Below are 25,284 nucleotides of genomic sequence, written 5' to 3'. Positions count from 1 at the left end.
ATAAACGTAATTTGGAATTTTTTACATGATCATAGAAACTTTATTACACATAAAATGTAGTCTGAAAAACCTGATAATAGTCATGTGATCATCCAATTTTTTATTTATATTCATTTTTGCTTGGAAGGATTAAAATAAAGTAGGAAGAACTGTCATGTGATTTAGAAAAATTCAAACAAAATTAGTTTTAGTCATGTGATCATTAAAATCCATTTTTTATGTCTGACATGTGCAGCATTTGCTTACGACTACATAGTAGGTACTTTGTGATTGGTCAAAAATAAAGTCTTTAAGGAGTTACAAGGCGTAAAATGACAGGGTGCATTTTTTAACTAATTCCATTTCGACTGAGCGTAGCTTTGTATTTTGAGGAGATACCAAAAAGTGAAAATAACGAAAGTTTTAGGAAAGGTCATCCTCTATAAGATTGTATTAAGGTGTATTTGCATTTAAGGGCCTAACACTGAATTTGTGGTGAATTTTCAAAATTTCAGTTCAAACTATTAACTTTGTTTTGGTGCAGTGACTTGGTTAAAGCTCTGCAACTTTCACATTTGGGAAGGAAGATTTATGACAATTTTACACAATATTCTAGACACTTTAGGCTATATTGTGTAAAAAATCAAATTACAATGCAAAAACTGACACAGTGCACTAAATTATGTTTTTCTTGACCAATCAAAAACTATGCTAACAGTGCTGTAATTGTGGTTGACAGTCAAAAATTTACTCCACGTTTATAAATACAGTGTTGCCAAATTGTTTTTTTACATATTTGTTTTAATCATTAGACGACTGTTGGGAGTGATAACGAAAAAAGACGTTCTTCGACACATCAAGCAAATGGATAACGAGGACCCGAACTCGGTTCTGTTTAACTAAGTCTAAACTTTCACTGAATTGTGTATAATTATTATTGTTTTCTTTTAGTCCTAATTTTTAGTTCAATTTAACCGAGAAGCAATCTTGTTATAGGTATAGTAATTATTTTATCTATAGATACATTTTATTAGCGATCGAAACAGTAATAATACGTTCAACAAGTCAACATAGTGCAATAATGATGTTTTCGAGATTTTTAGGGTCTTCCTTCAGTATTTTAATCGAGTTGAAATCAGTATAAGATGTAAAAGTAATTGTGATTGATGTTTATTAACACGCACTGTTAAAAGAAGAATTGTGAACCACACACCTTGTATATTTTTATTGTATGTTGTTTGTAATTTCAATTATTATTGTACGAATGCTCAGATAACTGCGAAGGAAATAATATACATCGTTTTTATAAGCCTATTTACAATTTTTAATACAAAAATCTTATCCTTACAACTATTAACGCTTTAAAACTTCCACAGGAAGTCGTTATAAACTATTGGAGATCACTTGTTCTTATTTAACGTCACTGTATCACTTTATCCTTAAATCGCACACCAATGAAAAGTGATCACTTGGATAGCTGAGATTTGGGACCCGCCCACTTCCTATATCTTTTTCAGTAGGGAATTCCAGGACTCCTTCAAGTTCCAGCCGGTCTTTGGTGTAAAACACATAGTCAATAGTGTGGCACACCTCCCCTTCTTCCCGAATTTTCCAAGTGGTATAAGGAGGTTCCCTATTGGCCGACGGTAATCTAATAATTATCAAAAATTACCATCAAAACTCATCATCAATTTGTATTACTCACAATTCAATTTCGTCATTGCACTCAGCGTAGGCACTGGCCAGGTTCTGGTAACCGTTCAGTACGGTACTGTAAACAGGTTCCTGAGGTTCGGCGTTAAAGTCACCGCACAGTACCATCGGCCTCCCTTCGCTCTTGTCTTTAACGAACTGAACCAAGTCTTTACCTTGTTCGTTCCTTAAAGTTGCCAAGAGGGCGCTGTGTTTGGCTTTCAAGTGTGTGGTAGCCACGCAAATTTCTTGGCCTGTCTGTTTGATTTTGAGGATCATTAGAAGCGCCACCTAGAAGATTTATTACAAAGATAAAAATTGATAGTTTGCAAAGTGTTCTTGACCAATCACAAAACTAGAAAATTACCAAATATTTACACTGTTACCGACACTTACTTGATTGCTTTGAATTCTCCAAATTTCCAGAATTCGAGTTTCCGCTTTGACCAGCTCGAATTTGTCAGACCGGAAAAACAGTGCGCAGCCGTCCGGCCCGTTATTGCCATTTATATAAAAACAGGGCGAATCTGGTTTGGGGAAAAACATCCCCGTATAGCCCTGAGTGCCTAGCACGTGTTTGAGAAAATTGAAATGGTCCACTTCCTGCAGGCATATAATATCCGGACAGTACTCAATGATCTCTTCGACTATCAGGTACTTCCGGTGGTTCCAGTCCAAAGCCTCGTCGGGGCATTTTACGAAGTTGTCGTTCTCTTTGCCTAAGGCTAAAATTCCAATATAAAATATTCGCCATTTCGAGTTAGGCAATCAAAGGTTATTTACCTTGAGAAAGTATGTTCCACTGAAATACCCTAAGACTATGGGGACTCGTTATGTAATCGCTGCAAGCTAAAAAAAAACCATTAAGTGGACTACTTTTTAAAATGAGAAAAGACTCACCCTCAGTGACAACGTTCAGTTTTTTAACTTTGATTCCCAGATTTTCTGAGTCGTTATTGTTGGTACGTTTTCTGAGCGGTTTTCGGAAGGACCGTTTTGTCATCAACTGGCCGTAGGGACGTTTTTGGCAATATTGCAATAGTTCATTCCTGCTGATTGGTTGTGGCAGTTTCATGTCATTGTCTTGAGAATCATCGTTCAGGATTTTCGGTGCTGAATTGAAACTTCCCATTCTGTAACAAAAGTATCCGTTTAAAACCAACATTTCAGTAGATTGCTTATAATTACTCACTTTAATAAAACTTTAGTAATTTGGTCTTGTACATTTTTTATGCTGAAAGTATTTTCTACCGTAATAAGCCCATTAAAACAAGCCAAAACATCCTCGTCCATCAGCATGTCGACGACAACAGAATACTGAACCAAAACACGTTTTACGATTTCAATAAATTTTAAATTACGGAAGCCCTCGATGGCTGGCTGGATGCAGTAGCAAAAGAGTACTGAACTGCGCCTACCTAACCCGAGCAGTACCGGACTACAACAGTACTGCCAACTGAATGTTTTTTTTTTGTAATTTCGGCTTGCGGTTGTAAACGGTGTAATTTTTGCAAATAACAAACGGTGCAATCGTTTTTATTTGCAGAAACTCAAATTCGATTAGGTTGGATAGCCGTTCCAGGCATTTTGTTGTCATGCCTCTGGTCTAGGTACGTGAAAGTCTGTCAACTGTCAATTTTGTGATAGAAAGTACAATGGCGGCGAGGTGAATGTCCTAGGCAGTTTGTTGTAGTGTCAAATCCACGAAATTATGGCAAAAATCTACTTTTCGGGGCAAGTTAACCGGTTTATTCAGTTAGTAAAGTGTCCAGCTTACTGTTGTGGTGTTAATTTTAGTGGGATTTCAAGAATGAAACGGCACTTTTGCAAAAACGGATTGGATGCTGGCTGTTTCAAACATCTAGACGCCACCTGACAGCGAAAACTGAAACCTCCAAAACGTAAGTAAAAGACAGAATGGGGTCGTCTATTATAGTGGAATTTAAGGTTTCAAATATGAAAATTTTAAGAGACAAGCATTAAAACTTATTGAATATTGTCACGAATAACATAAGTTGCACCATGTTCCGGTACCTAGTCTGGCCCCGGTCTCCCCCAGTGCACTGCCGAATCAGCGAGACCGGCAAATTGGGGTCATGAGACGAGTATTTAATCGGCGTCTCAAGCCATCGACGACCACCGAACTCTGGGGTCATCCCCAGAGGGAGGTCACGAGCGACAGTCCGAACTTCCTAGTGCCCGGACGGCTCGTTACCCTGTTGCAGTACCTAAAGTAAGTCCTTTGGGCGTGTCGGACATAGGGGCACCCTGCTCGTATCGAGCGGGTACCGCTTGGCGGCACTTCAGAAGGCCTTACGCCCATACCCCCACACCCACGCATCTACACACCCCCTCTTGGACAGTGTTCAATACTAAGAGTTATGCAGCGCCGAATAAAGAAGTCATGCTTGTACTACGTTTGTTGTTTCTGTTCCTGCGCTACCCTCAAAACGTGACATGGTGGAGGCGCCTCGTTTGATCTCGGACTACTGATCTTCATATCAGTAGTCACACCCCAGCTCTACCCCTGACGCTACGACCCTCCCAAAAAATGAAGATGTTGAAGATTTTGAAGGACCAGTTTACAGACTCGCATTTGCCCGAATCGAGTAGGGTAAAGTAAAGAGCGACCTGGAGGACGCCCTAAAGCAACAGAGTCTATGCAGTGCAGATGAGCACAATAATAAGTATAATTTATATTAATTTAGTAAAGGTAAAATTTAACTGAGTAATTGGGTATAGTAGAAATAAGTATATAATTTGCATAGTTGCAGTTTAGTAATAACATTGTCTCAATTTTCTAAGCCAGTGACCTAGGTTCCTTGCTGAGACAGCAAAATAGTGCAAGTATCGTGTGTTTATTTAAAACTAGGTCAAGTGCAAGTACTTGATATAGGATTCTTTGTTTATTAATTTAAAAAATATATATATATTGTTTATTTCAGTGGCCACCGGACGACCTTGTTGCGTCTATCAACGCATTGCCATATCATTTAAGGAAGTAAAGCAGCAAGTCTTGGAGAAGCTGACATCTTCAGATGGGTCCCGCCACGACGGTTCTACTTACACCCGTGTGCACCCAGAGTCTTTTAATAAGTCGAGCTGAAGAAGCATCTCCAAATGTGCTCACGTTAATTAAGAAGAAGTATACATGTCCAATGATAGGTGTGCTAAAGGAGCACGCAAAAGGACACAGTAGGAAGAAGTGAAGCTAAGCGATGAAGTTTGCCGCTTAGAGAATACAGTGCCAAGAGACGGCACTACGAGATGAAGCCTAGGTGAAGCGTTTCCACTTAGATGATGGTGCCCAAAGGAGTATACAATACAATGTGCAGTTGACGTAAATTTTGGCCAAAATGGAGAGCAAGAAGATAGACGCAACACAAGGTTGAAAGGTGACCCAAGGAAAGAATTAATTTTTTTGTGGCTGAAAACATTATCTAGGAATCTAGAAGTAGTTTTAAGAGAAAAGTGTTTATATTTTTGGAATAAAGTTTTTCCCATACCCTCTCTAGCAAATAAGCAACATCGGTTAATTTTAAGATTCATATGGAAAAAGGAAAGACGAGAAATTTATTTTGTAATATAGAATTTTAGTGTTCGGGGCGAACACTTGTTGGAAGGGGGAGATGTCACGAATAACATAAGTTGCACCATGTTCCGGTACCTAGTCTGGCCCCGGTCTCCCCCAGTGCACTGCCGAATCAGCGAGACCGGCAAATTGGGGTCATGAGACGAGTATTTAATCGGCGTCTCAAGCCATCGACGACCACCGAACTCTGGGGTCATCCCCAGAGGGAGGTCACGAGCGACAGTCCGAACTTCCTAGTGCCCGGACGGCTCGTTACCCTGTTGCAGTACCTAAAGTAAGTCCTTTGGGCGTGTCGGACATAGGGGCACCCTGCTCGTATCGAGCGGGTACCGCTTGGCGGCACTTCAGAAGGCCTTACGCCCATACCCCCACACCCACGCATCTACACACCCCCTCTTGGACAGTGTTCAATACTAAGAGTTATGCAGCGCCGAATAAAGAAGTCATGCTTGTACTACGTTTGTTGTTTCTGTTCCTGCGCTACCCTCAAAACGTGACAATATTACTAGTAAAAAATAAACATTACACATAACCTACGATTTGAATAGTTCAGGTTTGTTCTTGCCCAAATGTGCGATATATAGATTTTAGCTGCACATATTGAAATATGAAAACTTACTGACAAATTCGTTTTACAATGGTCTCCTGGTAGAACATTTTTGATAAACTGTACGCACTAATTGATATACAAACCGAAAATTTCACACACACACATTTCGAGTGCTTACGTTAGCGTAGGAATGAAAATCATCCGATGAGACTAAATTTAGCGACATTTTATTGATAAAACAAATCCCGTTTGGCTTGTGGCAGTAACGAAACTTAAAAATGTGTTTTTTTGTTCAGTCAGTTACGTACGTTACGTGTGTTAATTATTTTTTGGGGTATCAGTACTGACGTAGTCACAAGCAGTTTACTTTAAGAATAAACAAAAACGCATTTTTTTGACTTTTGGACTTAATTATCGCTTTGTATTAAGTGTGTTTATGTGTGTTAACATTGATTTCAGCATATTGCACAAGAATTTCCCTGTTAATTACTTACTTGTTTACGGAAGCGTTTTAGTTAAGGTCAAGGCAACTTTACATCCGAATTTCAGGTTCAATTAATTTTGTTATAGAAGTGCATTTGAGGCAAAAAAGCGAACACAATTAACGCTTAAATATTATAGTTACCTTGGAAATGATGTCAACACTCTTTCGAACCGCCTGGCTGAGATAAACAATAAACGTCTAGACGCCATTCCGTACTAATTTTTACGTGACTATGTTATGCAAATATATGTCCTAATAAATGACTAAAAAGTTAACAACAACGGCTATTGTTCGGACACGTGACTGCGTAGAATTTTCGTTAGTGCATCGGATTGGGTGAAGCTCAAAACAGCCTAAAACGAATTCAAATTTGACTTTACACGCGCTTATTTTCAGTATTGGTTGTTACATTTTACAAAGGTCAACCTATTTGACTGAATGGTGAATAGCTGTTTGTTAGGGCTATCAGTTACTGTCAAATACTACTCCATAAAACTACAAAACCTCCTTAAAATCACTGTTATAGTTAATACAGTTGTAAATCATATTAAATGCTTGTTTATAGGTTCACGACTATAAAGAAGATATATAAAACTACAAAACTTGCTTAAAATCAATACAATCTGTGTAGGTCATATTATTATGTACTTTATAGTTTTATAAGTTGTTTTAAGGTATTTTAAAAGTGTTGACAAATCTGACATTTGCAGTGTACAGAGAAAAGTTATCTGAAAATGCCCTTGCAGACGAAACTTAATGTTAAGTACGATTTTTGAATGTTTTTACATCTTTTTGAAGCTTATTTCTACGACAGTTTGGTGAACAGTTCATTCACATATTTTGATAGTTGTTTAGGTGGGGAATACGTTTGATAACTTTCTTGTTAATTTCCTAATTTCTTTTTGATCTAAAGTGTCAATTACCTTACTAAATATAAAAGAACTTCTCTAGGCGGAACAAACTCGTCTTCCTCATTGAGGTAGCCGCGTTTCAAGGCGACATTTTTGGCGGCTATTCTCATCTTGGCTTCCGGTCCGGTCAATAAATTCACTTTCGACAACTTCTCGGCTAAACTTGCCACCTCGTTCAACTGTCTTTTAATAGCGTTTACATCCATTTTTTTGATAGTCGCGTCTAATTGAAATTGTAGCCGAAACTGAGACCGCACACGTTAAACTAGAGCGTTTTATACACGTCGATAAACACGTGCATTTTGCAAACAACTTTGTTATTGACGACCCGAACAACAATTTTCCTAATAATAAACCACTCGAGTCCTACCTACCAAAGAATCTCCGGAAAATCACCGGTAACTAAATCAGTTCGTCCGGGCGGATATGATTTTATACGGTGCGGAAGTGAGTATATAAGAATGACCTTCCTTCATATGAAAGAACCTCGATCTTTTTTTGTAATTGATGACGGGCCTTTTACAGTGGAGTTTTAATTGTCCTTTTTTTTTTTCGACGGTAGACACAAGGACGTTCTGGATGTCCTTCGCTGTTATATTCCACCCATATTTTTGACTTGCTTACTAAAATTCTCTCGAGTATCATTATAACTACCAAATAAACACTTACAAATTTTGAGTATAATGTTTGGTAGAAGTATTGACAACCTACTTGAAATTTTTGCGGTCATATATCACCTTGTATAATGTAACAACCATAAAAGAACTAATTAAACCGTTAATGACTTACCGGGGATGATGTTGGGTTTCCTTTTTGGGACTAATTAAATATCCCCACTGACCCTGTTTGTTATCCTTTTTTAGTTTAAATAGGGCGTCCTTTGTCGGCTTGTCATTATATAATTACTCTGCACTAAGACATTCTCTAACTGATGGTTGGAACACTGCAATTGCCCCCAGTCGCTGATAAAATATTTTTTTTTTTTTTGAAAACCAACTACAAACGATTTACAATGTCTTAAGATAAGTGTATTAGTTAATTTTAGCCTGTTTAACGACAAAACATGAACGCTCCAAGACATCAAACTGAACTCTATTAGTGCTGCTGCGAAGCATCTCTAGTAAAATTATTAATGATTAGGTCTATGGGTGGCAAGGACGGACTGAAACGGACATTACAGGGGATATTTAGAGCTTTGACATCGCTGATTACACTAAAAAAACCTGAAACACATCTTTAATAATTGATAAAGAGAATGTCAAATCGCAAATGTTATTGTTATTACCACCAGGAAGTTGTTTTTTTACTACTTAAATAACCTGTACATTTTGAAAATGTACAATAGGCGATAAAATATATTTTGACCGACATTTTTGGGTATGCCAGACCTTGGACTTAATTATTGATAAACAGTTATTTTGCAGAATAGATGATAATTTCTTGTTTTTTTTTTTTTTTTTTTGACGCACATACTGGAACGATTTTACTAATTTAAACTAGTCTAAACCAGCTTTAACAAAAAGTAACCTTCCAGCTTGCGATTTTCATTATCAAGTATACTCGCTTTCCACCATTTTTAAGTGGCACTCACTTGAACTGCGCCAACTGACATTTGACAGTCTTAAGTTTTGACTTTGACAATTTAAGGTTAGGTTATACTGTTTGTTTACTTTTGCGTTTGTTTTCGCCCCACAAATGGCAAATTTTACCTTGATTAAATAGTTAATAAAAGCGATGGCGACCAAAAAAATCACTCATCACATTTGTATGATGATGTACGGTTTCGGAGACAGTCACGAACCCAACCCAGAAACGGTGCGATTAGTGGAAAACATTTTACAAAGTCAATTAAAAACCATTGTAAATGAAGCCATGAAGAAGGGTGAGGGTAATAAAGTGGTCAGAGGGGAGGATTTGGTCTTTTTACTTCGTCACAACAAGTGCAAAATGCAACGTTTCGTTCGGTACGTGCAACACAAAGATAGCATCAAAATGAAAAATCTAGACCCTTCTGTTATTGACTTGGATCCGGACAAGCCCCCTAACAGTTTGCTTGAATTTATTGAGAGCATTGACGAAACTGGAGAGTTTATGGATTTATCTGAAATTGACGAGACTAAGGTGGAGCGTATGATTCGTGCTGATCGCATTTCAAGAGATTTGAGTGAGGAGAAATATATTGAGTTTCAGAAAGCTAGGCAAGTTTTTCAATCTGTTAACGTTCAGATGTTGTAACTTAAAGGATTTGCAGATGTTCATCTTTTAAAAATTCAAATTTTGAGAATATCAGGCACTTGGTGGATCCTAAAGAGGAGATTAAACTTACCCAAGATGCTTTGTTTGTTTTGTGCTATTTTGCTTTCCAGACTGTGGCTGAAATTGTTGATTATGCACTGTATGTGCGTGAAGATAGGCAAGCTGGTAAGGATCTACTAAGTCTATTTGTATTTTGTGCAAACACTCATCCACCAAAATGTATTGATATTTGCCCACACAATTACAGGGGATGATCCATTAAAACATTTGCCTGGATCGTATTACACCGCCACTATGTTCAACGCTCCCCACGGCCTTGATAAAAGACGAATTGACTGCACTAGGGTATATTTCTTCTAAATCAGTTTTTGAGGTATTCTATGAGTTTCATTCTGTACAGATCCACACAAACCAGCAGCCGATTAGTGTGAACGAGATCAAAGAGGTTATGAGACGAGTGTACAGCCCGCAAGCGGGAAAGTTGAATTTCGGTGGAAAACTTCCAGCCACTCACTATCTGTTTGCGTTATAGATTTGTCTGGTAAATTTATCTAAAAAATACTAGGAATAATTTCAGATTGCAAAAATATGTTTGTGTAATTTGAAATAATAAAGCAAATAACTGCAAGTGAAAAGTTTTATTTTCAATCGTAAATGACAGTGTTTGCATTGCTTAACCTTTATTTTTTATTATTTCAAATTATTACTGGTTTGCATAGGGCAGAGTGGATGGAGTTTTTAATTTTGACAGTTTTACAGTCATTTTTTCTCATTGGTAAAAAATTTTGAAGCTGTTTGATCATCCAGATTACTGGTCAAATCAAATTTACCTAATAAAGGCCAATTTAATTCAGCTAATGGGCTATATCGGTTGATGTTTTTAGTAATATCATGCAGATCTTTGTTTTGCTTTCCATAGGCGGGCATTTTAAACACCAAAATATGGTTAGTGTTATTGGGTTGCGCCACTGATTAAATGCAAAATTAGCTGCCGATAGCCGCATTATAAACCACATGAAGTTATTGGATTCTAGCACAAAGGATGACCAAGCCCTAATATTTCTTTTATCGTCCCTGGAGTTGCGTTTATAAATAAACACTGCAGATTTTTAGAAAATCCAGGGTGGAGTTTTTGTGTTGAACTTTTGTTTTTACTTACCAGAAAATGATAGTACACCAAGTGAATTAGCATATATCAACGATATATTGCAGCGGTTTGAATATGTATAGGGTCGATTGAGGCCGTTGTCCCGGAAGTTTTAACTATTAACCAACCCTCCCAGATTGGAAAACGTGTCCTTATTCTTGACCCTTCACACGTACACACTCTTTTAGTTCAGTTTAACCTAGTGTAGTATTTACGTAAATCCTAACACAGTAGTTGTGATTGGTAAAAAAAAGCAGCTTTTACCATTACCTTGCTGCTTTTTTGACCAATCACAAACTTTGCTGCATTATTTATATTGAAATTGGTACGAATCAATCAATCAATCCAAACTTCTTTGAATTCTGTTTCCTGATATTGAATGAAAACTTCAATAGGAAGTAATTTCCACTCACAATATAACTAATTTGTGGATAGATTGGCCCTTTGGCGTACTACTGGAAAACCGGAATGCATTGTTTGCTCGTCTTTTGTCAGTTTACTTTTGCAGTCATGGTGTATACAGGGTGTGCGTGTCTCTTTAGTATGTTTTTTAACACCCGAACCAGAAGGTGTATTATGTAATTGAGCACCCTGTGGATATGAGACCTCCGGGAAAACGAAAATAATCGGCTTTTCATGGTTCGAGTTCTTCGCCGTCGGGCGGCGCCCCCGTCGTCTCATTAACTTTCAAATGAACGCCGATTTTAGTTACAACAGTACAATGGCGAAATGTGAACAGTAAGGTGTTATGGGGGATTTTTCTATTATCGGTTCGTACGCGCGCTTTTTGAGTTTACTGTCTTCCATCGCCTCGTTCGTACCAGTTCGGTTTTCATTTTTTTGTGCGCTTCTTTCAAACTGTTTTTGCTTCAGTTTTACATGCGTTTGTCTTAATCATCAGTTTGTAGTGTTTTGGTGCGTTGGATAATTCAATGCTGACAAAGGTAAACATTAAGACATAAAAGTATGGAAACACACACCATTGATCAAGAACTAAGGTGTTGCAAACCCATTTCCTACTCTTAAAGCTTTAATGAACAATACCATATATGATTTACGGTTTTTTTCGTAATTGGAGCTTGCACAAACAGCTTTTTTGGTGCGTGAAACTAACGGATATCCATTATCGGATAGTATTTGCAAACCCTTACGACCTATAAGAAATTCAAAACATACAGGACTTAATGACTTCTCTGCAAACTAATTAATTCCGACACACTTATTCTTTATAGGGTAGATCGCATGATAACTCCATCGGTCTACGTTATGAGTAAGGCACTTGTAAAATATCACTTTAAAGTGACATTTAGTTTTTTTTTCAAATGAAGTGTATTTTACTGTGTAAACTGTATATTAGTTTTTTTTTTGAGTTTCTTCTCTTGTGTATGATCTTTAAAACCAGTTTTTCAGTCTATTAACCATTTCAAACTTCTTGGGGCTTTTAATGATAGTTTAATTATTAGCATTCTTTCGGTGCTTCTGGGAATGTCGATTTGCAGTTTCTGAAGAAGCCGCAGTCGTCACGCTCTCAAAATGCTTTAAACTCATATATTGTATACACTATTATATCGTTTATTATCTAATTAGTTTTTGATGGGCGACCACGGTGACTGCCCGAGACTTTCGCAGAAAACTCCAAAGAGAAAATGTGTGTGAATGTGTACTCATACATAAACATCGGGTTTCACTTTTTTTTTCGAGTTTCATGCACCCAAGTTAAAAATAAAAGTGGTTTTTAGGGATTAATTAAAACGCGGAAACGCTTATTTTTACTCGGATAGGACTGTATCCGGAGTATGGGTATTTTTGGATTTTTTTAATTTCAGTTATGGAGGATTAGGAAGAGCAAACCTAACGAATGGCCGTCTTGCAGCATTCACGTTATGACATTTTCGTCCGTCAGTCCTTAAAATCTGCAGCATACCATGAGAACACCAGAGCAACCGAGACACCACCGAGGTGGGAAGAAAATGGAGGTAAGTCACTTTTTACTTACACGTTACTAATGGCAAATTAATAAAATTAAACCACCAAAAATTAGTTTAAAAGAGGTTTTGGCTTCAACTTAACAACTATCTATAATACCAAAGAATTGCATGCTGTGTGGTGTGTCTTGGTCAAAAGATCACTTTAAATATGTAATTCAGGGTGTTCAACAAGTTAAAAACCCTTTACTGTATTATAGTCTATTCAAGATATTATGGATCTATCTATGGAAATTTCCCTATAACACAAAATCATAAACTTTCAGTTGTTAGTTGTTCATCTACAATATTTTCACTTCTGGTTATCGGGAAGTAGCTTATTTTAAATGAAACACTTATTTTGCAAATTCTACACATATTTTATGTCATATCTGTATTTGTTTCTGAAATATTTACCATTTTATATATGTGAAATTTGACATTTGTAATATCTACCTAAAACATTTGTAATTTTTGCATATCAGAAAAGGTTTTTGTATTTTGTCATGCTAAACAAGGTTGGTTCCAGTGGTGGGTTGAAATAATGATCAAAAATTGGCTTCCAAAAATGAAATTTAAAAATTGCGAAATGTCAGGTTTTTTAAATAAATCCTCCTATTTTTATAATTATGGTATCTTTAAAATTAGGGCAAGTTTGTACTAAGTTACTTATTTGAAAAATACTTTCTGAAATAATCACAAATAAACGACAAAGGTCTAAGATGGCGTTTTGTGGGTATTAATGGTAAAGTAGGCTGTGCATGTGGAATTTGACGTCACGATGACGTAATCTGACAGTTGAGCAATGTATTGTTTTGTTCAATTACCTCATCGTGACGTCAGACTTGAGGCCTTGTCAAACGCATGCACCGCCTACTTTGGTGTTATTCAAGCAAAACTGTCCTTGTATGTACAGGGTGTCCGGATTTAGAGTGTTTCGCCCCATTTTGAAAACTTCTCACAACTTTTTTGTTTATTAAAATATCGAAGTGAAACAAAAACATTCTTAAGGCACATTTTTGATGTGGTTTCAGTGACGTGCTTGGTTTTTTGCTAATGTCTTCCGTTTTGTGGTTTTGACAGGTACGAAATGTCAGTCAAAACCGAATTACATTAAGCAAAAGATGTGCTTTTATTTGTTTTCCAAAATTGCCACCGTTTCAGGCGGACCTGAACATGCATTACTTGTCACCCGGGGCATTTACGGTGTTGCCTTTGGACGTGGAGAGGTTGCCGGATCCTCCTCCAGCACCGCCTCCCTACAGGTAAAATTGTGATTTTATTTTGTCGCAGTGCTGAAAATTTAAAACAATTTGTTGAAACTCGTGATTTCTGCTTTCTTTAGAAAGGGCAAAAATAAGGAGAGGTAAAGTGATCGCAATAAAGTTTGAATTTTACAATTCACTTAAAGTAGCGCTAATCCTTGATTGAAAGTTTTTATTGTTGAGAATCCTATTAACGCTTTGTCGAGCTTAACTAACTTCAATGGAAACCTAATCACTTTAATAACATGTTATAACAGCTTAAATCAGATACACAGACGCTTTTAGACTTGGATTTTGTACAATTTACTCTCAAATATCACAAGCACTCACCAATATTTTAATGTAACTATGACGATTTTGACTGTAGATTTTCTTTAACAGACTCCCAGTAAACTCAAAACGGTACAAGCACGCGGCATTTGCTATAGTCGGTGAAGCAACTCCAAGCAACCCCAACTCCAGGAGTTCCTCACCCACTGGACGCGTAAGTCCATTCAGGGGACACGGTTTCAACCCTTCTGGATCGAAACACGTCAGTCCAAGTTCATCCCCAGTGCCACCAGCTGATTCGCAGAAGATCTTGCGTCACCCGTCCAAAATTCCCAAGCCAAACGGACCGGGAAACCCCAGAAAAACGTCCACAGGAGCTCTGTTTGGGGAAAAAGTGTCGCATACAGTCACATTGAACCGGCAATCCAGTCAAAGTATGACAAATCTGGAGGATAAGGACAGCAGAGGCAGACCTCCTCCTAGTCCTAGGAAGCGTCTGAAGGGGGCGTTCAAACAGTTGTCCCCTATTCAAGGATCCAGCCCGGAACCGAGCCAGTCTTCCCCAGGTGCCAAAAGCAGAAGCACCCCGCCTAGCCGGTTTACCTCTCCTTCGAGGCAACCGGTCAAGGTTCCTTCCAGAAGCCGATCAAGACCCAACATCGTTACAAGTCCCGAACAGCAAGTTGCAATGAGTTCTCCAAGCAAAACTCCAAGACACAACAAGTACTCGCACGTAAGAGCAAAAATCGATAGCCACAACAAGCTTCCATTGAGACCCAAAAACGAGTCCAGTGATTTGTCAGAAGATAGTGAGAGCCCCAAAAAGGTTAAAGCACCTTCGAGGAGGAACTCCTTGAATCGAACAGGATCCCGTGTTGACGTGTTAAGGAACAGTAAAACCAATAACGTAAACTATACGAGTGACAGCAGTGTAAGTGATACTACGAATCGCTCCAAAGTTGCCAAAAAACCAACCCCTTCAGTTTCACCAAGCCGTACGAAATCACCCCCCAAGACCGAATCACCCAAGAAAGAGCCCATTCAAAGGAAACCCTCCTACAAAAACAATAAAGAAAGTATAAAAGAAACTACATCAGACGAAGCGACTACATCCAGCACTCCTTCAGCGTTGGATGTGGTGTCCAGCACTACCAACACCGTAACAAAACCACTGAAAATTGAAACACCAAAGTTACCCAGAACGAAACCGGTTTCACCAATAATTGACGGAAGAATGTTGAGTTCTACCAGTGTCAGTCAGGCCATTAATAAAATGAACGACACAGTATTAAACACTCAAACGTTAATCAAAGACAGCGGTCTAATTAATAGAATCCCCCAATCCACACCCAATCCACCTGTTAACTCCAGCGAGACACCCGACGAAGAGGAAGCCAAGAAACCTTCAGAACCCCTTAAAACAGACGTGACTGACAGTAAACCGTTGAATGTTGGCGAACCACCAGCTGAACCAGTGAAAACTATCAAAAACACACCACCAAGCCAGAAAAAGGAAGTTATCCAAGACAAACCAACTGCCACACACACCCCAGTCCCTACCAGCAAAACGTCGTCCCCCAAAAAGGAAGTGACAACCAAACCACCAACTCCAATCACCAACAATCACACGAATCACGTGTCTTCAGTGGGATTGGGAAACGCGAAGGCCTTGGAACGGGAGGTGCAAAACAACATGGGCAGACTATTGGGCTCGATGGACTCGAGTTTGGGAGACACTCCACTGCACAAAATGTCGGTCAATGACAGGATCAAGGAGGCTCGTACTGTTATCGCAGCCGATGTCAAACCGATCCAAATCAACGTGAGGGAGAAACCGTCCGACGTGGAGGTGCAAAGTGGCAACGTGGGGCCTCATTTTGGAGTCTCCAACGGCATCAATAACGAGAGACCTAGTGTCAGGTGAGTCTTAGTTTTTGATGTTAGGTTAGGTTATGTTGTCTAAGCCAACACAAACGGTGATTACGTTATCATCTTGTTGGATGATACACGTTCTGTTTAAGTTGGTAAAGGCTTCTAACATACTGTTAATTTTCTTTTGGTGGTCATAATTTACTATCTGTATAACACTGAGATAAGACGGTGTTCGTGACGTTTATGATTTTTTTGTTCCTATTTTTAATACTGTAATATAACGATCGCCCCACTTGAGTTAAACTCAAGAAATCAGGGTTAGTGGACCAATTTGGTCCACAAAAATACCCGCCATCGAAACGTGCGTGTCCCAGCTAGGACAAATGAAAAGCGTGCAAAGGTCAGTTTTCAGTTTTTTCGCTCTAGTCTTGAAACTCGTGTACGTTGATGGTCTTTTAGCCGTCTACTTGTTTGTGTGGTGCATTATTGACCATATTCAGCGTTATTGCCTTGGAAAAAAAGTTTAAAATCCGCCCAGCCGGTATTTCTTTCTTATTATAGTGGGTCGATACGCGGATTTTGCAATGCAAATCCGTTCCGAAATATACACATTCGTTTTGCATGTCACGTGACAGTTGCGTTTTAGCCATTTGTTGCATCCCGGCCGCAGACAATGCAACACCCTAGCTAAATCAGGCAATAAACGTAGGAAATTTGCAAATTTACATTACAACTGGGCGATATAATAGTATTCAGCATTTTACTTCATACACCCCGTCGTTTTCTAACATTTCCTCACTATTTATGAGTTTTTATTATCATATATTGCCACATTTATTCAGGCTGATTGTTGCATTATTCATTCTAATTATTTAAACACGTATTTGGGTAATTCTACATTTGGTGGTTGTAGACACACAGAATGTTTAGATATTAAGGATTTACTTAGACAGTAGCTAAACAAAAATGGTGACATTTGTATGCCAAAATGTTTGTGACGTGTAGTTCGACAGTTGACACTCACGTGACCATTTCGTCATCAGAAAGACATTAATCGCTAAAGCTACTTTTTTTTACCGTTTACCAACTACAAATTGACACAATAGGTCACATTCACCAAACTGACACTTATAACATTTTTGTCAGTCTATTGATTGGCAAATAATTCTTTAAAGCCACATGAAATCTGTCACTAATGTCAAAATTTGACTAGAAATTGCAAGAATTAGAGTTTAACACAGTTTTTGAAAACAAGACGTGTCTCTGAGATTCGTGACAGTTAGTTTGATAATGGTCACGCGACCGTCTAGCTAAATAGTGTTTTAGGGCCGACATATTTAAGGGCATCCTAGCGAACAAAAATAATTTACGCAAGTAACCTCAAGTCTTGATTTTAAACCGTAAAAATTCATCTAATTCAATTTCCAGAATACAAACAAATGAAAACTGTCACAACTATTGCCGCCATATTGGAATTTTTGACAAGCACCTTCTAGGCTTTCTAGTGTAGTAGGCGGTGACTAGTGCAAATAAAACGCGAAAAAAGACAAGTAGGCTGTGAATTGTCTATCTTTGCAGCGTCCTTTCTGTACTTTCTGTTTTTTTTATAGTTAGTTGAGTTTTTCATCAAAAATTGAAAAAAAATAACTAATAATTTTATTTTGTATTCCCTTATCAGTCCTGTCACAGACCTTGTTCGATTTCAATATAGTTGTGTGACATTTATCACGTGATAGTTGTACACAAATGTCAGCGACTATCACGTGCCTAACTGTTAAATTCTCAACCTTCAAAACAAGCGCAGTTGTGAATAGTGGGCAACACCAGATTGATTGTCGTTACTGACTTTCTGACAGTTTACGGCCGCCATACTGAACGATTTTTGTCCCCCTCTTTGATTGCTATTGCTCTTTCCTGCTATTTTTTTTTTTATTAGATTTACCAACTTACCTGTTTTAGCCTTTTCTCTCATGTTACTACTGGCAGTTGTCGATATTTTACATTATTGGACGCACCCAGAAATTTACTACGACTCTACCAAACTAGCAAATTTTCGTCCTTTACACCACTTCGCACCTTTGTTGTCCAATTCTAGTAACGTTTTCGACCAGCCAATATTGATGATAATTAATGATCCCCAGTTGAATGCGTTCGTGACCCGATTTGCACAACTTTGAATCATTCAAGCAAAGGTAAATAATTATTATTTTCCAAAGGAATTACCGGCACACTCTCAGTCAAAACACGTGCAGTTCATTTGCTTGATATAGTTTTGGGGTTAGCGTATCGATTAGGCTTATTAGCCTGACTTGCAAAATGCCCAAAAATCAATGACCATTAGCCAATTAGATAACACGAAATCTTGACCTTGGTTTGCGATTAGAAAACTCCTTACCTCAATTACTTTGATAGTTACACTACTGAACTAAATTTGTTCTTTGGGTTCAGCGCGTTTTTCGATCCTATTTCACACTTCTTTCGAGGGATGGTTAGGAGGTAAGCTTGAATTTCATCATCCAAATGTAAAAAATTTTATTCAGGTGTGGTAAATCCAAAAGCCGTGTAACGGACAGAGAAACGTAGGTAATTGCATGCGCGGGAGAAAGACAGTAAACGAAAAAGCATATCAAGTAGGCCATATTTTTAGCGCGCTGTTGCCAAACGCCGTAAGTAAGTTTGTCGAGGGTATTGAATACTTACGGCGTTTGGCAACAGCGCGCTAAAAATATGGCCTACTTGATATTTTTTTCGTTTTTTGTCTTTCTCCCGCGCATGCAATTACCTACGTTTCTCTGTCCGTTACACGGTTTTCCTATGGTCGCTTTTGGATTTACCACACGTGGAAAATACACTAAAGTATCTCAATTGGCCACCACTTACACGGATGTAAGGAAAATCCAAGGTAAAAAGCAATCAATAGAGGTTGATAGGGTTCAAAGATAAGAGGCGCCGTGGTTGGCCCCGAGTTCCTTAAAGAAAAATGTGTACAAATTCCTTCACCGCCATTTTTCGATGTTTTTGATAAGTTTATTTAAGATTGGATGTTTGCCATGTGGCATATTGTTTCTGACAAAATTCCTAGACGCGTTAACCTAAAATTAGCATTTATCCCTTCCCTAAAATAAATGATTATCCCCCTCACTGTGCGGGGGGGGGGGGAGAATAGTAACGCCAGGGGCTTCAAAACGTGTTTTTCTTAACTATTACCACTTTGCGTGTTTAAAACTCGAGTAGCTGGAAACTACAAAATGGCGTGCTATTCAAATGACCAGAGATTTGTACAGGGACGTCCACACACACTTATGAATAAATATGATTTGGTGAGCGTAAAATTCGTGGGGGTCTTCAAGATTTTAATTAGAAAAAGTCTGGATGAAGCATCTTTTGACCTGTCACTGAATCAATAGAGGGGGTTAATTGTACCCTACCCCGCGCCCGCCACTGGAGGGGTGCAAATATAAGAAAATCGTTTTGGCCGGTGGCCAACCAAGGTCCGCGGGGCCGTTTGCAAGACCGCAGTGGACGACCAGTCTTTCATCGACCATAATAATATAAATTTTCCACCGTCCACTGTGGAAAGTTCAGTTTTTTCTGTGTCTTGGGGAGTGTAACGCCACTGGTTTTTTTTCAGTTTTGGAGCGGTTAAGGGTAGTAATTTTGCTTTTTTTACAAAAATAAGGTAAGCTCGGTGGACTACACTGATTCGGAAGTGATTATTTGACAAGCAGTTTTTCTTAACCAAAGGTCAACAATAGTGTATATTCGTTAGACAGTTTACATCAATTAGACCTAGAATTTGACGTAGAATTCAAATATTGGATAAAAAGTAAATCATTGAATTAAAAAAAAAAACAAGTTTGGTTGTTACTCAAATTTGGGACACCCTGTATATTAACTGTTTATCTAAGAGAAAGTTATGGGGTGATCAAAATTCAACCCTGTACATAGGAGACCAATGTTACGAAGAGAGAACCATTATTACAACTCAATGAGCTAGACAAAGATGGCAACCAATCTCGCAAGTGACATCATTATTCGGCAGTTGGTCACGTGATCAAAGACTGATGATGTTGTGACTAAAGTTCACTAGTGACAGTGACGTAATTGGTCCTTTTCTATTACATGCGAACTGAGCGAGATGGAAATTTGACGTATGTTATTTTTAAATTCGTAATGGTTCACGTTCAGTAATAAGTCCAGGTCCGTAATTTGACAATGTGTCACGTGACTATCAAATGACTTCTCTTGAAACTGTGAAAATGACTCACTCAATTTGAACTTATTGATTTAGTTTTTATTTTGGCAGCTTTCGTTTTCAAACATACATAGCGCGAGCAGACCGTTTTTGACGTCACGATGACGTAATTTGGCAAAAACCATAATTTGACCCACTGTCAAATTACGTCATTGGGTACGTTCACCCGACGTCAGCGGCTTAGAAGTTAAGTAAGCGGTTCTATTTAGTTTGTTATGACTGCTTAGTTAGCTTCTAAGCTGAACGTACACATTGTGACGTTAAAAACGCTCTGCTTGTTCCATGGAGCGTTATTATTTCAGTTTTTTGTCATTTTGACAGCAAAATTATGTTCTCAAGGTCAAAATTTACCGTACTGAGTTGATAGTACCAAAATGGCAGCGGTTATCCAGTAATCCGCGCAGAGTCAAGTCTCAGAAAAACTAATTTCAGGTAATTTTTGTGCAAATTTTAAAAAAACTCGCTTATTTGAAACATTCTGTATAAACCCACCATATAACAAAAGAAAGCTAATTAATGGGGCTGTCACGTGACGTTGAGCGAGTGCTGCCAAGTTGTACCGTTTGGCCGTTAGAGGTCGTCAAAGTAGACTCTAGTTTTTCCTTGTTTTTCTTGAATATCGGTCTGAAACAAAAAAACGTAGTTTTTTTAAAAATACAACGGCAATTTAAAAATATAACTGGGTTTAACAAAAACCAAGCTTTTTAAATCACCTTTAATCTAAGACAGAAGTAAATTTCAATGTGACGTCACAGTTAATGTCGTCAAGAAAAATGGTAGTCTCCTGGGTGCTAATTCTTGAACTGCTGATAGAACGTGAGAGAAGACTTGATAATGGCAGGTTCCTGTCACATTCTGAATACCTTTCTCTTGATTGAACTCCCTTTGTTGTACTTCAAGCTTAGCTCAAATTAAGTTTGGTTCAGACTGTGACAGTACAAGTGAAAAAACGTCACAGTCTGAACCACGCTTATTATAAACTTAGCTTAAAGTACGACGTTTCTTGCCATCTTTGTTTGGCCATCATTCTCTCTTCTTATGTGTAAAGATTTGAACTAATTTCTTGCTGCCATTGGTTACGATATTTGATATATCAGACTGTACTTTTTGAGTCACTTCAGGATCACATGACGTGATTTGTACTTACCCTTAACCGACCCAATAACTGTTCAGTAGGTACTCCATAATCCGACAAAATGACGGTACTCCGAATAAGCGTGATAGACGCAAACAAATGGTACACCATCCCATCATTTTCCATCTTTTGCCATAAAAATCGTTGTGTCAACCGTTGCATGCCCCGTGTACAGTGTGTTTTTTTTGTCTAGGCTGTTAGTTGTAATTTTTGTTTAGCTGCAAAAAACATGACATTTATTTACGTCACTCCCTTGCATGAAGAGTACGACGGTTACGGCTATGTCGAAAATGGTGTAAACGGCGTTAACGGACATGCCGGGTAAAATCTTCCTTCATTGCTGTGAACCATCTTTTAAAATCATTTTCGCAATTTGGCACTAATTGTGTGCTTTTCTATGAATACTTAGCTTGCCTCCCACGCAACAACCACGACAATCACCTCCAGAAGATCAGGCTAAAGAGGAAGTACCCAAGAACCGGTGCAAAAGGTTTCTAGGTTGTTGCGTCAAAGCTTTAACATGCGCCAGCTGTACAGCTTTAAGCAGCCAATGTTGCCGCAAGGAAGAGGGTTGTTGCCAAAACCTCAAAAACAAACTATCTAGACGTCCCAGGTTAGTTTTAAATGCAAAACATCTTAGCCTAGATTGAAGTGCTTGGTTTGGAATAGAGACCAGGTGAGGATTAACATCGAAGACGAAGATGGTGAGCAGAAACGAGGGTTTTGGCAGAAGCTCAACTGTTGCAAGAAGAAAAAAGTGGGCGACTCGCGCAGCTGTTTCTCGATGGGGAAAAGTTGGTCTGCGAAGCGCGATCAAGGGAATTCTATACAATCTCAAGAGGAAGAAAGGTTTATTTTGTTCTCTCAGTCTTCCTAATACACTACAGTGTACATTTTATAGACCAAAGTGCTGCTCGAGAGCCGGTTGTAAGCGTTTTTGGGGCGCCATCTTTTGCTGCCACTGTTGCCGCAAACAGCCGGAACTACCGCCCTCTGCCTCGACGAGGAAAGAGTCGATGGTCAGCAACAAAAAGAAAAGTTTAACCCCACTCAGCGTACCACCACCAAAGGTGAGTTACAAGTTGTCAAATAGAAGTCAAATCAAAATTTTACTAAATTTAACCGGTAAATTACGAATACTCCCTGACTGCACCAAATTTTATACTTATTTTTCAGTTTATTGGATAGGAAATTTAATGAGGATTCCAAAAATGTTCTTAAAACTGTCATTTTCTCACTCCAAGTGAGTTTTATAGGCAATTTTGTCCCTGACTGGTTTTTCAAACTGTCTTTCTGGCAGTTCAAATTTTGATATCGCTTTTCTCCCTGACTGTACAAATTTTGTAGTCTTCTTTTATGTTATTGGATAGGAAATTCAACGAGGATTCCAAAAATGTGTTTAAAACTGTCATTTTCTCACTCCAAGTGAGTTTTACAAGCAATTTTGTCCCTGACTGTTCTTTGGAACTGCGTTTCTGGCAGTTCAACCGTTTACACCGCTTTTCTCCCTGACTGTACTAAATTTTGTACTTATTTTTCAGTTTATTGGATAGGAAATTTAATGAAGATTCCAAAAATGTGTCTAAAACAGTAATTTTCTCACTCCAAGTGAGTTTTACAGGCACTTTTGTCCCTGACTGTCTTTTCAAACTGTGTTTCTGGCAGTACAAACTTTGATACCGCTTTTCTCCCTGACTGTACCAAATATTGAAGTTTTCTTTCTTGTGATTGGATAGGAAATTTAATGAGGATTCCAAAAATGTGTCTAAAACTGTCATTTTCAGACTCCAAGTGAGTTTTACAGGCAATTTTGTCCTTGACTGTCTTTTCAAACTGTGTTTCTGGCAGTTCAAACTTTGATACCGCTTTTCTCCCTGACTGTACCAAATTTAGTAGGGTTCTTTTAGGTTATTGAATAGGAAGTTTAATGAGACCAAAAATGTGCTTAAAACAGCCATTTTCTTACTCCAAGTGAGTTTTATAGGCAATTTTGTCCCTGACTGTTTTTTCAAACTGTCTTTCTAGCAGTTCAAATTTTGATATCGCTTTTCTCCCTGACTGTACAAATTTTGTAGTCTTCTTTTATGTTATTGGATAGGAAATTCAACAAGGATTCCAAAAATGTGTCTAAAACTGTCATTTTCTCACTCCAAGTGAGTTTTACAGGCAATTTTGTCCCTTACTATCAAACTGTGCTCAAAAGTCAGGGTTTAGAAAAGTTTTCTTGCAGTTTTCGATACAAAACGTGTTTCTGAAATAAATTTTTATTTTGACTGTACTACTGTTTAGCTAAATTGTCCTCCAAAACCACGTGATATCTGTTTCTAAAGTCAAAAGTGTCATCATTTGGCAACACTGTTTTGAGTAAACATAAAATTCTCAAAGCAAAAAAGAAAAATATTACAAATCAATGGTTTAGACAAGGATGGAGGTAAACTTTGTGAAACTGTCAGTGTGGCCAAGCGGATATGACGTCATTTGACGTTCGCAAGATTTTAATCAGACTTCTTGTCAATGTCAAAGACCGTGTTTATCTCCCATCTTTGTCAGGAGCGTTGTATTCCAATGGGTTCTTTTTATTATTAACTTTCTGTGTATAATTGTGAAATTTCCATACTTTATTGAATCATTTCTTTTTTTGATAAATCATCTTCAGGAAAACAAACCAAAAATCGACGCTAGTTTGGTGGAGCACAACTCGCACATGAAGGCGGCAATTCCAGTGTTGCCAATTTGGTTGGCCTGGTTCTGTTGCGTCATGAACTGTATCGGTCCGGGAACCGGTGGGTTGTTTGGATTCACTGATTTGCACCTTTTTTACGTTTGTACGAGTTTAGGTACCGTTTTGAGCGGATTGTTCTGCTTGTGCATCGGTAAGCCGAGATTTTCGCAAAACGACGGACCCAAACCCAGAATCGGTGCCTTCATCATTGATCTGATTATCGGGTTTAGTCAATTTTTCACGGTGTTGTTTTGTCTGGTTGGTTGGGGATGGTCGATTTGGTGGGGCGTCATCATGGTCAAGATTGCAAGTAAGTACTGAATCATCTTTAGTAACGCAATATATGAAAATTATACGTAATTGCCATGTTGTAATGAACTGCCCACCTTATTTTATGAAATCTTGGGAAAAATGCGTTTCCTGTTCTTGCAATTTTTCTACCTACGAGTTTCTCTTGAGTAGGTTAAGTAGGTGTTACTATTTTTTTTCTTAGAAAAACACAAAAAACTGAAACATTTGGAAAAGTTGGAGGACGCGGCAGCAAAGCCACACTCCCTAGCAGGACAACCAAAACGTGACGCGGAAAGGGGCAGAACCTAAGTTAACCTCTAACAACCCTTTCTACGGTCAAATAAATGCAATTTATCACGTCCTGTGTAGAAGGCGAGCCGTTAAAAAATAGCAACTAGAATTCTATATACATATCTTCTTGTTAAGAACAAAATAATATTTTTTGTATTACTAGGAACAGTGTAGCCGGTAAGAACTACGTTAACAAACTTTTATATCCACTGGGTAAAGTTAAGACTAGTTTAATAAAATAAGTCACAAATTGGTGACAAATACCATGAAGCCTTTAACCAGGTTTCCGAGTGGTTTTGTTAAGTTTTAAGCTATGTATTGTTAAAGATGAGCGTCCAATTCTAAAAAAAACTTTTATACTGTTGGTGCTTTACAACTAATTTACGCTTTTTTCTAATTTGAAGGAGAGAGAAATGGAGCGTTCGGTATTTTCAGTGAACCAGAGATGGATGTATGTCCCCCTCACTAAACTTTCAATTTTATTTTTAATCTCCGCTTTGTGGCATACAATTCTTGTGCCATCTCTGCACTGGAACCACCAACTTCCGGTTATTTATACATCCTTTATATACCTAGTTTTGTTATTTTTAATAAAACTTTAAACCAAA

General features: G+C 38.2%; 5 protein-coding genes across 12 annotated transcripts in view; 3 read left to right on the top strand and 2 right to left on the bottom strand.

Moving 5' to 3' along the window:
- ClC-c (chloride channel protein 3) overlaps positions 1-1,293 on the top strand; it is a 6,229-nt gene extending 4,936 nt beyond the window's left edge. For both annotated transcript variants that reach the window (XM_081988580.1, XM_081988579.1), the window contains one exon: positions 792-1,293. In XM_081988580.1, coding sequence (XP_081844706.1) covers positions 792-882 — 91 coding nt within the window. In that variant the 3' untranslated portion in view covers positions 883-1,293. The remainder of the gene's footprint in view (positions 1-791) is intronic.
- cu (NADP/NADPH phosphatase nocturnin) lies at positions 1,166-7,490 on the bottom strand. Of its 3 annotated transcripts, none has more exons than XM_081988603.1 (6): positions 7,221-7,490; positions 2,572-2,804; positions 2,455-2,520; positions 2,068-2,396; positions 1,685-1,962; positions 1,166-1,630 (listed from the first exon to the last, which is right to left on the bottom strand). In XM_081988603.1, exons 1-6 carry the CDS (start codon positions 7,412-7,414, stop codon positions 1,408-1,410), a joined length of 1,323 nt encoding a protein of 440 aa, XP_081844729.1. In that variant the 5' UTR covers positions 7,415-7,490; the 3' UTR covers positions 1,166-1,407. The 3 variants fall into 3 exon arrangements, with proteins under 3 accessions (XP_081844729.1, XP_081844731.1, XP_081844730.1); XM_081988605.1 differs by lacking the exon at positions 7,221-7,490 and adding an exon at positions 5,883-6,368; XM_081988604.1 differs by lacking the exon at positions 7,221-7,490 and adding an exon at positions 2,864-3,110.
- On the top strand, positions 3,469-25,284 carry stum (mechanosensory transduction mediator stumble). 4 transcript variants are annotated; one of them, XM_081988572.1, is made up of 10 exons: positions 3,469-3,572; positions 12,438-12,587; positions 13,740-13,840; positions 14,222-16,030; positions 21,782-21,985; positions 22,042-22,221; positions 22,274-22,442; positions 24,029-24,155; positions 24,210-24,404; positions 24,588-25,284. In XM_081988572.1, exons 2-10 carry the CDS (start codon positions 12,537-12,539, stop codon positions 24,692-24,694), a joined length of 2,943 nt encoding a protein of 980 aa, XP_081844698.1. In that variant the 5' UTR covers positions 3,469-3,572; positions 12,438-12,536; the 3' UTR covers positions 24,695-25,284. The 4 variants fall into 4 exon arrangements, with proteins under 4 accessions (XP_081844698.1, XP_081844699.1, XP_081844700.1 ...); XM_081988573.1 differs by lacking the exon at positions 3,469-3,572 and adding an exon at positions 9,866-10,005; XM_081988574.1 differs by lacking the exon at positions 3,469-3,572 and adding an exon at positions 10,938-11,555.
- On the top strand, positions 8,851-10,089 carry Spt3 (Transcription initiation protein Spt3). Its single transcript, XM_081988614.1, has 4 exons — positions 8,851-9,406; positions 9,460-9,629; positions 9,712-9,809; positions 9,865-10,089. The coding sequence occupies exons 1-4, from the start codon at positions 8,943-8,945 to the stop codon at positions 9,994-9,996; spliced, it is 864 nt and encodes a 287-aa protein (XP_081844740.1). The 5' UTR covers positions 8,851-8,942; the 3' UTR covers positions 9,997-10,089.
- Positions 20,702-25,284, bottom strand: part of sm (heterogeneous nuclear ribonucleoprotein L) — a 58,210-nt gene continuing 53,627 nt past the window's right edge. The window contains exons 12-13 of one of the 2 annotated variants that reach the window (XR_014179553.1): positions 21,385-21,590; positions 20,702-20,861 (exon numbers count right to left, since the gene is read on the bottom strand). The gene's annotated coding sequence lies outside the window, so the exon portion shown is untranslated. The remainder of the gene's footprint in view (positions 20,862-21,384; positions 21,591-25,284) is intronic. The other variant, XM_081988598.1, reaches the window with a different exon arrangement.

The sequence above is a fragment of the Ips typographus genome, linkage group LG10, assembly GCF_016097725.1.
Source record: "Ips typographus isolate SLU linkage group LG10, UJ_Ityp_2.0, whole genome shotgun sequence".
NCBI lineage: Eukaryota > Metazoa > Arthropoda > Insecta > Coleoptera > Curculionidae > Ips > Ips typographus.
This window is presented reverse-complemented; position numbering and strand designations above follow the sequence as displayed.

Excerpts from the sequence above, each read along its gene's own strand:
- cu (XM_081988603.1), bottom strand. The coding sequence starts at position 7,414 with ATGGATGTAAACGCTATTAAAAGACAGTTGAACGAGGTGGCAAGTTTA. Across the intron at positions 2,397-2,454 it reads GTGGAACATACTTTCTCAAG|CCTTAGGCAAAGAGAACGAC; the intron begins GTAAATAACCTT and ends TTGGAATTTTAG. Across the intron at positions 1,631-1,684 it reads TGCAATGACGAAATTGAATT|ATTACCGTCGGCCAATAGGG; the intron begins GTGAGTAATACA and ends GATAATTATTAG.
- Spt3 (XM_081988614.1), top strand. The coding sequence starts at position 8,943 with ATGGCGACCAAAAAAATCACTCATCACATTTGTATGATGATGTACGGT. Across the intron at positions 9,407-9,459 it reads ATTGAGTTTCAGAAAGCTAG|ATGTTCATCTTTTAAAAATT; the intron begins GCAAGTTTTTCA and ends AAGGATTTGCAG. Across the intron at positions 9,630-9,711 it reads GCGTGAAGATAGGCAAGCTG|GGGATGATCCATTAAAACAT; the intron begins GTAAGGATCTAC and ends ACACAATTACAG.
- stum (XM_081988572.1), top strand. The coding sequence starts at position 12,537 with ATGAGAACACCAGAGCAACCGAGACACCACCGAGGTGGGAAGAAAATG. Across the intron at positions 16,031-21,781 it reads AACGAGAGACCTAGTGTCAG|CTTGCCTCCCACGCAACAAC; the intron begins GTGAGTCTTAGT and ends ATGAATACTTAG. Across the intron at positions 22,443-24,028 it reads TCAGCGTACCACCACCAAAG|GAAAACAAACCAAAAATCGA; the intron begins GTGAGTTACAAG and ends AATCATCTTCAG.